Source organism: Arachis ipaensis, chromosome B02 (genome assembly GCF_000816755.2).
Source record: "Arachis ipaensis cultivar K30076 chromosome B02, Araip1.1, whole genome shotgun sequence".
Taxonomy (NCBI): Eukaryota; Viridiplantae; Streptophyta; class Magnoliopsida; order Fabales; family Fabaceae; genus Arachis; species Arachis ipaensis.
In genome coordinates this window covers 3,724,121-3,734,907 of record NC_029786.2, presented here as the reverse complement: position 1 = coordinate 3,734,907, position 10,787 = coordinate 3,724,121, and the positions used below count along the sequence as shown (strand labels likewise).

At 42.8% G+C, this 10,787-nt stretch overlaps 2 protein-coding genes across 2 annotated transcripts; both read left to right on the top strand.

Moving 5' to 3' along the window:
- LOC110269137 lies at positions 403–10,105 on the top strand. The gene is made up of 2 exons (XM_021116790.1): positions 403–1,529; positions 9,965–10,105. The coding sequence occupies exons 1-2, from the start codon at positions 1,128–1,130 to the stop codon at positions 10,103–10,105; spliced, it is 543 nt and encodes a 180-aa protein (XP_020972449.1). The 5' UTR covers positions 403–1,127.
- LOC110268640 lies at positions 1,529–4,160 on the top strand. Its single transcript, XM_021115195.1, has 2 exons — positions 1,529–3,527; positions 3,607–4,160. Exon 1 carries the CDS (start codon positions 2,295–2,297, stop codon positions 3,462–3,464), a length of 1,170 nt encoding a protein of 389 aa, XP_020970854.1. The 5' UTR covers positions 1,529–2,294; the 3' UTR covers positions 3,465–3,527; positions 3,607–4,160.

Sequence of the window (10,787 nt, the reverse complement as noted above, 5' to 3'; positions counted from 1 at the left end):
CAACTAACTCATCACATTATGACATTACGTGATAAACAAATATTGATCTAAATCTTTACATTAAAATATTCAATTAATAAAAAATTTTTTTCTTTTCTTTTTCTCTCCTGATTTTGTTAACTGGGTATACCGGTGTATATCTCAACTCAGCAGCTCCAACTGGCTTGTCAGGCGCTGAGGCGCACTCAGCGTTGACAAATAACCGGATGGGTTTAACCCGGGAAGCTCCCGTTAAAGAACCGTTCAGAGGATTTCTATTTTAATTTTATTTAAATTTTTATTAAAAAATTTACAATATTTATTATGTATTAAAAAATTAAGATATTAATTAATGTTTTATTAGATAGATTGAGAATTTTGTTTTTGAAACATAGTATTATAAATGTGTATTTTTTTTTTTTTTTGACGGAAACTGTGTATTGTTATACAATACATACCATTGCTGCATAGCACATGTTCAAATACCTGAGTGAAAGTAATCTTGATGTCTAAGTCAATAAGAATTTTAATAAGTTTTGAGTAAACTTAAATTGAATCGTATCTAAATTTGATGAGGTATCTACAAAAGAAGTGACTTCTGAATCCCTTCGCTTATAGTAATAAATGGTTTCTTCTCCAATGTATAAAAAATTATCCCATATTACAGTGGTGAATGGTGATTACACTGTAAATAATACCTAAGGTAGTAGATGACATGGTCTTTGCTTGGCAAGTCGAATTGGACACAAGTCATGCTACCTTGCCCCCATTAGGTTAGCTGAACAATTTATTTCCTAATTAAGTCCAACTAATTTTTTTTATGCTTTTACTCATTCATTCTGCTTCAACTAAAATTTTTTGTTAGACTTGTCAGGTAGCAATGTAGCATCACCGTTCCATTGCATATCCTGTAACTATAATTTTGCCCGTTGGCCCTAATGATGCATGAGGAGTGTGCCAATGGTTCCGACCCGGCCCCCTAAAATAGACTTGTCCTAAGCTCAAGTCTAACCAAACAAACTAACAGAAAACAAATACATACATACGAGAATCGAGAGTGGCGTTCTTGCTAATAATATTGGAGTTCCGCTACGTATCTTCCTGGGTGCTCAAACACTCAAAACAATCAGAAAACAAAGTGATGTACCATGGGCAATAATCGCGATACAGTGATCATGGCAGGAGCAAAGGTTTTGGAGAACGCGGAATCTCATCATGAGCCGAGGGCATCAGAGATATCCCTTGCTGTCCTGGATGTCATCGAAGACGCAGAGAAGAAACAAGTGAAGCATCTACAAGTGAAGTCATGGTTTCAGGGCATTAAAGATCTATGCTATGAGTTAATTGATGTTTCAGAAGAATTCGAATTAGTGCAACAGGCGAAGAGGTTACGCTTTGTAGGCCTTCCACTCCTTCAACAACGTAAGGTGACAAGAATCATTCGCGAGTTTGAGACCTTAATTAAAGAGGTCGGCAAGTTGAAACTTAGTTCGAGTTCGGAACTACCAGTACCCGAGGCTGAGCTCGAGCCAGTAAATCTGCATTCCAATTGTTCCGTGCTGGGATTCTTTCTCCGAGCTATAACTCGCTAGGTTGCTCCCTTGAACAGTTGTTCCAATGCTCGGAGTGAATTCCTCAAGGTTCCGTGAACGTCGGCGTGGGACCTGAAAAAAGGACTCCGACGCCCAAGTCAGTAAGTTTCTTAGGAATACGAAAAATAAAAACAAGGAGTATGAGATTGATGTGTGTTTCTTTAATGTTGCTCAGTATCTGCTTTTAGTCAAATCTGACTGCACTTGTTATTTCGGTTCGTTTATATAGATATTTCCAAATACTGAACTTTGTAACTTCCTGGTGGATACTCCGAGAACCTTGGGTTTGTTTTACTGTTTCTGTTGTCGACCGGCTATAGCGCGGAGTTCTTATGGGGCGGTCATAAAAAGCCGTTGTGTTGATTGTTCGGTCAATGATTCTATAGCCGAGGATATTGGTATAGTACACAGCCCCCAAGCTTAGCATGTAAAAAACAGGTTGAGCTTTATTTTGGTGATAGAATCATTGTTTGTAGTTTCATTGTGTATATGGGTCTCCAAGATCAACTTTTTTTTTTGTTAGATGTTGCGTGTGGGCCTTGGGGTGCCGCTTTGGGTGGGTATTGGAGAACGTGCGGTTTATTAGGAAAGTTTGTCTTGGTAACTTCCACTTGCTGTCTGCTTGTCTTCTGTTCCAGTTAAAACAATGAGTAAGAAAGGTTAGTTTTTTAACGTTTTCACTTTCATCTTTTCTTCTTTCGCTGCTTTTCTTGTTGTCGTGTTATGGGAAAAAAGGATAAGGTTGTGGTCGATAGTGATGATTTGTATGGTTGGGCGGATGCTGACGTTAAAGGTCATGCTTCGATCTTTAGCTCTGCTGAATTAGTTTCTCAGTTGAATGAGTGTAGATGGGTGAGAAATGGGGTGCAGTTGGGAGTTAGGATCTTGCCTTGTGGTAAGGATGATAGGGTTTGCGAACGACGGTCAGACTGGTTGTACTTCTACGTTTATACTTGCATGTTGACCGAATTGGGGGTGAGGTTCCTCTTTTCTGATTTCGAATGTGGTGTACTTTCTCAACTTAACTGTGCTCCGACACAGTTGCATCCAAATTCCTGGACTTTTGTCTGGGCTTTTGAGTGTTTGATGGAATACCTTGGGTGTTATCCATCGTTGGCTTTATTCTTCTCCTTATTTCAGGCGAAATGGGTGTGGAGGGGAGGGTGGGTTAATTTGAGCAGTCACCCTGGCCGAAGCGTTTTTAGCTTGTACAAACAGTCTTTCAAGGATTTCAAAGAAATGTTTGTTAAGGTTCAGATTGAGGAAGAGTTTTACCCTTTCTTCTTGAACTCCTTAATGGTTGAAAGGTTTCCTGTTTATTGGTCTCCCGAGCCTAAACAGATTTTGGACTGTGATGATAGGGTAAAGAGTGAAGAATATGTGTTGGATTTTCTAGTTTCTGCTATGTCTTCTTCTGAATTGTTGTCGATATCGAGTATTTTAAAGTTGGAGGGAGATAGGGAGGCTATGGAAGAGTATTTGGGTAATGTGTTGTGTATCTTTTGTTTTTTGTGGTTTGCTTTTGTGATAGTTATTCATGCTGGCTTTTTTGCAGGTGAAAAAACTTCTACTCTTACGACCGCGAATTTGAAAGCGTTCATTTCAAAAGCTAGGAAGAAGGAGAAGGAGGGTTCGTCGACGAATGTAAGAGAGAATGAGGTTGTCACTGGACGTGTGACCTCTGATGTTGGTTTGAAAAGAAAGAGGGGAGATGGGTCGTCAAAGGTCCTTGATCTTACTGGTGCTAAGGAGGATGTTGGGGCCTTTACTGCTGAGGAGATCTGTTCTGCTTATGAGAGCCAGGTGATGCTCTATGGCTATAGAGATGGTCCTGAACAGTCTTTGTGGTCAGCTGGTTATCCTTTTATGGCTGTCTCGGATGAATTTGCTTAGGTAGATTCTGACGTGAAGATTATCCATGAGGCTGGCAAAACTGGCGTGGCTCGGTACTTGCAGGTTAACACCTTATTTTTTGCTATTCTGTTTGTTGGTTTTCTTTTTGTTTTAGTGTTATTCATATGCTTGCTCTTGCTAGGTTATTGGGGCTCGGTTGATGTCTATTGGGAGGACTTCCGAGCTGGATTCTATTTTGGAGGGGGATAATGCTGCTGCCTTAAAAAAGCTGAAGGCTTCGGCTCAGGAGAAAGATGAGAAGATTTTGAAACTGAGGAATGAATTGAAGGCAGCAAAGGAAAAGATAAAGGAGGTGGGTTCCGAGCTTACCAAGTTGAAGAATGATTCTAATGTTGAGGTCGGTAGACTGTCTGCTAGGGTTGCTGAGCTAGAGGATGAAGTCCTTTCTGCGTTTACTTTGGGTTTCGATCGGGCAGTTAGCCAAATCGGTGTTGTGGCTCCTGATGTGGACGTTGCTATGTTAGATGTCACGAAGATTGTTCAGGATGGTCAATTGATAGAAGATGGGACTTTGGAGGAGAAGCAGGGTGAGAGTGAATCGGTTGGAAAAGTTGATTAGTGTTTTGTTTGATGTTTGTCTATATGTATTTTGGTTGTCTATGGATTTGACTTATTTTGAAATTGTTTGTTTCGCGAAACTGAAGTTTGAATTCCGTATTGGAATGTTTTGTAGTATGTATCCCTGTTCAGGGTTTGTTTGTTTGCTATTAGTTTGATAAGTAATGTGTTTGTTCTTAATTTTGACATTATACATGCTTCGGTGAGGGGTGAGGGACCTCATTAAAACCTCTCTGTGACAAAAAACCCAAGTTGGGAAAAACCACAGTAGTAGGAAAAAGAGTGTCTCCTCGTGTCCTCAACCCGGTTACATAAAATAGCTTCTTAAAGAGGAGATATTCCAAATTCCAGGTATTTCCTCCCCTCCTAGTGATTGCAATGTGTAGGCGCCTTTGCCGAGGACGCGTTGAACTCTGTATGGTCCTTCCCACGTTGCTGCGAGCTTCCCATGTGTTGGTGGTTTCCTGGCTTCCTCTTTTCGTCTGAGTACTAGGTCGTTTTCGGCGAATGTTCTTGGTTGCACTCGCTTGTTGTATTTTCGTTTGATTATCTCTTGCATTGCTTTATGTTGTAGCTTTGCTTTGGCTCGGAATTCTTCTATTATGTCCAATTCTATTTGTCTTATGTCGTCGGATGGGATGTTCTCGATTCTTGGTGAGCTTACTGCGATCTCGACTGGTATCATGGCATCAGAGCCATAGACTAGTCGAAAAGGGGATTCGCGCGTAGTCGTCTGTTTTGTTGTATTATAACCCCATAAAATTTCTGGTATCAGGTCGGCCCAGTCTCCTTTGGCTTCGCCGACCTTCTTCTTGATAGCTTGTAGGATGACCTTGTTTGCAGCCTCGGCTAGCCTATTTGTTTGTGGGTGCTCTACTGAGGAGAAATGATGTTTGATTTTGAAACCCTGCAAAAATGTAGCTAAGCTTTGATCGGTGAATTGCCGACCATTGTCAGTGATGATTTCATGTGGTAATCCAAATCGGCAGATGATGTGTTTCCATATGAAGGAACGTATTTTATTAGCTCCGATTTTGGCTAAAGGCAGTGCCTCTATCTATTTTGAAAAATAGTCAATTGCTACGAGTAAATATTTTACCTGGCCCGGGGCTTTTGGGAATGGGCCGAGGATGTCGAGCCCCCATTTGTTAAAAGGCCAGCTTACCTCTGATGTATGCAATAGCTCGGCTGGGTTCCGTATGCTCGGTGAGTGTTTCTGACAATTGTCGCATATTTTTTACTTTGCTGATGCAGTCTTGTTTTATGGTTGGCCAATAGTATCCGGCCCTGGTTATTTTGGATGCTAAGCTCATTCCTCCTATGTGGTTGTCACATACTCCTTCGTGAACTTCGTTCATAATGATGTCAGCTTCGTCTTTGTCCACGCATCGTAGTAGGGGTTGGGAGAATCCCCTTTTGTAAAGGGTGTTTCCGAGTAGGGTGTAAGAGGCTGCTTTCCTTCTGAATGTTCTCTTGTCTTTCACATCGTCTGGGATGCCCCCTGTTTGTAGGTAATGCCTGTATGGTGTTCGCCAATCGTGTCCCTGTGATATTGAGAAAATTGAACTGTTGCTGAAGCTAGGCTCAGCTATTGTTAGTTGAGATATAATAGGCTCTTGTTGGGGTTTCCTAGTTGTTGCTAGTTTTGATAAGGCATCTGCTCGGGTGTTTTGCTCCCGAGCTACATGCCTGATTTTAATTGAATTAAAGTGGGACATAAGCTCTCTGGCTAGTGAGTGGTATTTTTCTAGTAATTGATCCTTTACCTGGAACTGACCTGTTACCTGTTGCACGATCAGTTGTGAGTCGCAGTATACCTGGAGGTTGGAAATGCTGAGGGATTGAGCTAGTCTGAGTCCCGCGAGCAATGCCTCATACTCGGCTTGATTATTACTTGCCTTGAATTTGAACCGTATAGACTATTCGGTTTGGAGGTCTCGTTTGTTTGTGAGTAGCACTCCTGCTCCAGATCCTTCTGAGTTTGAAGCGCCGTCAACATATAGTTCCCACTCTTGATCCTCTACTGTTTGGTCGGCTAGTTCGACTATGAAGTCGGCCAGAAATTGTGCCCTCATGGCTGTCCTTGGTTCGTAGGAGATGTCGAACTCTGATAGTTCGATTGACCATTTCGTCATCCTTCCAGATGCTTCGGGCCTTAGTAGAACTTGGCGTATAGGTTGGTTAGTCCTGATTATTATTGGGTGGCTTTGAAAATAGTGACGCAATCTTCGCGCCGTCACGATTATTGCGTATGCGAGCTTTTCCATTGGTGCGTACCGGAGCTCGGCGTTCTGCAGTGTTTTGCTGACGAAATAGACTGGGTTTTGTTGTCCTCCTGTTTCTGTAACTAGGACTGAGCTTATTGCGTTAGTGGAGATAGATAGATAAAGTAACAACGATTTACCTTGTTCTGGTTTTTGTAGTATTGGTGGAGTTGAGAGTATTGATTTGAGCTTTTGAAAAGCTACTTCGCACTCGTTGTTCCATTTGAATGCTTGTCCTTTCCTTAGTATGTTGAAAAAATGTTGAGAATGTGTGGAAATTGCTGGAAGGAACCTAGATAGGGCTGCAATTCTGCCATTCAGTCTTTGCACTTCTTTGATTGTTTGAGGACTTCTCATCTTCATTATTGCTTCACATTTTTCTTGGTTGGCTTCTATTCCTCTGGATGTTAACATGAAACCAAGGAATTTCCCTCCTTTTACTCCAAATGCACATTTGTCTGGATTTAGACGCATGTTGTGTTTTCTGAGTTGTGTGAAGATTTCCTCGATATCTTCTCCGTGGCTTTTTGATTGTTTGGTTTTGATCACCATATCGTCCACGTATACCTTGAGGTTTCGTCCTACTTGTCGGTTGAAAACTTTATCCATTAGTCGCTGGTAGGTGGCACCTGCGTTTTTTAGTCCGAAAGGCATTACGTTATAACAATAGTTCCCCATTTCAGTGATAAAAGTTGTTTTATCCTGATCTTTGGGGTGCATAAGGATTTGATTATATCCTGAGTATGCATCTAAAAAGCTCAAAATATTGTATCCTGATGCATTGTCTACGAGCTTATCAATGCATGGGAGGGGATATGCATCTTTGGGGCATGCTTTATTTAGGTTTGTAAAATCGACGCACATGCGCCACTTACCTGACGCCTTCCTTACCATTACTACATTTGACAGCCAAGTTGTGAATCGGAGCTCTCTGATGAAGCCGGCGTCTAGGAGTTTCTTGGTTTTTTGCAAGCAAGCTGACTTTTTCTCGTCTCCCATGTTTCTTTTCTTCTGAGCTATAGGTCGGATTTTTGGGTCGATCTGTAGTTTGTGGCAGATCAGGCTGGGGTCGATCCCTGGCATGTCAGCTGGGGTCCATGCGAAGAGATCAGCATTCTTTCGCAGAATTTTTGTTATTTGTTCTTTAATACCTGCGGGTAATGAAGAGCTAATGTAAGTGACGTGGTCTTTGTTAGAATCTAAAGTTACCTTTTCGAGATCGTCGGCTGGTGAAGGTCGGTCTGGTTGGTTCTCTCGAGGGTCAAGATCGGCAATTTCGGATATGTTTGACATCTGCGGAATTGTGTTTTGTTTCATTCCTCCTGAGTTCCCCGAGGTTTTGACTTTTAAGCTCTCGTTATAGCATCGTCTCGCTTGGATTTGGTTCGAGTAGACGGTTCCTGTCTTGTTGTCATCTGTTTGGAATTTGACACATAGATGGACTGTGGACACAAGAGCACAAAAGGAGTTTAGTGATGGTCTGCCGAGGATGATGTTGTAAGGACTCGGGCAATCGACGACTAGAAGCAGGACGTCTTTTGTTCTGCACAGGGGGTGGTCCCCTAGTGTCATTTGTAGCCAGATGCTTCCGAGGATGGAGACTCGCTCTCCGGAGAACCCGACCAGTTCACCTGAGGATGGTTGTATTGTATTTGTGCTGAGCTTCATTTTCTGGAAGGTTGAATAGAAGAGGACGTCGGCGCTGCTTCCTGGGTCCAGGAGCACCTTTCGGACTAGGAGGTCTCCTGCTTGTATTGATATTACCACGGGGTCATCGAGGTTGCTGCTCTTTGGCTTGTGATCGGTTTGATCGAAGGTTATCGTTGCCATGGTTGTTTGCTTTGTTGTGGTTTCGCCTGTTCTCTAGATAGTCAGCATGGCTCAGTAGCTCCTTTTTCTTACTGAGCTGTTGCTTCCACCTCCGGCGTATCCACCCGAGATGCAGTTGATGATTCCCCGTGTTGGTGTCGGTTGGTGTTTCGGCCTTTCTGTGGTATGCGGTTCTCGATCTGATTGGTGATCGGCGTTCGTTTGAGCTTGTTTAATTCGACCGCTGATGTACTTATCCAGGTGTCCCTGTCTGGCGAGTCTCTCGAGGAGGTCCTTGGCAATTACACACTCATCGGTGGTGTGTCCGAACTTCTGATGAAAAGCGCAATGTTTAGTTTTATCGACGTATCGTTGATCCTGGTAGGACCCCGCTCTGCTGGGTGGTTTGATGATCTTGGCGTTTAGAATTTCTTTAATGATGTCTTCCTTCTTTGTATTGAATTGGGTGTATGCGTCATACTTCGGGGTTAGCTTGAAAGGTCTCCTACTATCTTTCTGATTGGGTAACCTGGGGTGTTTTTCGTCCTCCTTGCGAGGTTGTAATCTCTCTACTCGTCGAGCCTTTCTAAGTTCCTCGATTTCCATTTGTCCGGCCGCCCTTTCGCGAAATTCCTCCAGGGTCTTCGGTTTTGTCACCGCGATTGTTTCCTGGAATTTGCCCGGCCTCAGGCCGCTTTTTAATGCGTGGAGGTGGACCTTAGGGTCGAGATCGGGTATCTCCACGGTTGCTTTGGCGAACCTGGTCATGTAGTCCTTCAAACTTTCGTGTTGTCCCTGCTTGATGGTGCTGAGGTAGTCCGACCCGTGGACATATATTCTTGAGGCTGCGAAATAGTCTATGAAAGATCTTGCTAAGTCCTCGAAACTGGAAATGGAACCTACAGGAATTTTTGAGAACCAGAGTAAAGCAGCACCATCTAAATAAGTAGGAAAAGAACGACAAAGTACAGGGTCCGAGGCGCCGTTAAAAAACATCATGGACTGAAACTTTTTAACGTGCACCCGGGGGTCACCGAATCCTTCATAGGGTTTGAGGCCCGTTGGGAGTACAAAGTTCTCTGGCATCTTGACGCTCATGACTTCCTCGGAAAAGGGGTTGTCCAGTGTGAGCTTTTCTTTTGGTGGAGTAACCTCCAAGGACTCAGCTTCTCGAGCATGGAGGGGGTTTCCGTTGGAAACCTTGGACGACTGCTCGGCTATTTTCCGGACCTCTGCCTGGAGGCTTGCGATCATGGCCATTATCTCCGCCTGGGAGGGTGTTGACGCTCCGTTGTCCGTCATTGGCGTATGGCCTGTTAAGTAAAAAGGAGATCGTGAAAAGGAAAAAGAAAAATGGGGTTAAGTAGACCGAGCCCCACGGTGGGCGCCAAATGTTCCGTGCTGGGATTCTTTCTCCGAGCTATAACTCGCTAGGGTGCTCCCTTGAACAGTTGTTCCAATGCTCGGAGTGAATTCCTCAAGGTTCCGTGAACGTCGGCGTGGGACCTGAAAAAAGGACTCTGACGCCCAAGTCAGTAAGTTTCTTAGGAATACGAAAAATAAAAACAAGGAGTATGAGATTGATGTGTGTTTCTTTAATGTTGCTCAGTATCTGCTTTTAGTCAAATCTGACTGCACTTGTTATTTCGGTTCGTTTATATAGATATTTCCAAGTACTGAAATTTGTAACTTCCTGGTGGATACTCCGAGATCCTTGGGTTTGTTTTACTGTTTCTGTTGTCGACCGGCTGTAGCGCGGAGATTCTTATGGGGCGGTTATAAAAAGCCGTTGTGTTGATTGTTCGGTCAATGATTCTATAGCCGAGGATATTGGTATAGTACACCAATATTGTTGGCAAAGAGCTCCTGGTTGGTCGAGATGCTGAAATTCAAGGCTTAATTAGAAGGTTGACTAAGGGATATCATAGATACATATGCATTGTTGGTGAAGAGGTTGGAATAGGAAAGACAACTGAAGGTTCTGGTTGAACTTGAGAAGGGGGGGTTGAATCAAGTCAGCTTTAAACTTAAAATTTCAAGCTTAGTTTAAACTGTTGCACGAGTTGCAGGAGATTATTTAAAATAGTCTCATACACAGAACATTAAAAGAGCAGAGAAGAGGAGAAAGAGGCCAGCATGTATCCTGGTTCGGATTCTTGGTGCCATGAATCCTATGTCCAGTCTCCACCACAACCCATGGTGGAATTTTCACTATAATTCTCAGGTTACATACACCAATACTATTGAATTTTTCCCTAATTCAACTAGTATCAACCCCTAAGCTTTCTTAACCAAAGCTTAGCTACCCCAAAGTGATATCCCAACTTGGAAGGGGAATCTTCACAGATTCAATTCTCACCAAGTGCTAACCCAACTTGGCAAGGGGAACTAATCCTAGTTCAGATACCCAAATTACATCAGAAAACAAACAGTGGCTATTTTGCATCACTCTTGCCTTTTCTCTCCTGGCTTTTGAACCTCACATAATTGCCTTTTCTCAAAACAGAAAATAACGCAAGACAGCCATAACAATAAATCAGAATTAAGCTTGAGTAGAAGAAAGAGATTTCAGCTCAGTGTTAGAGATGATGCTCTGAATGTGTGTGCTCTCTTCCTTGGCTTGAAATGTTGAAGTGAGGCATATTATATATCTTAAGCTAGGCTTCATTCT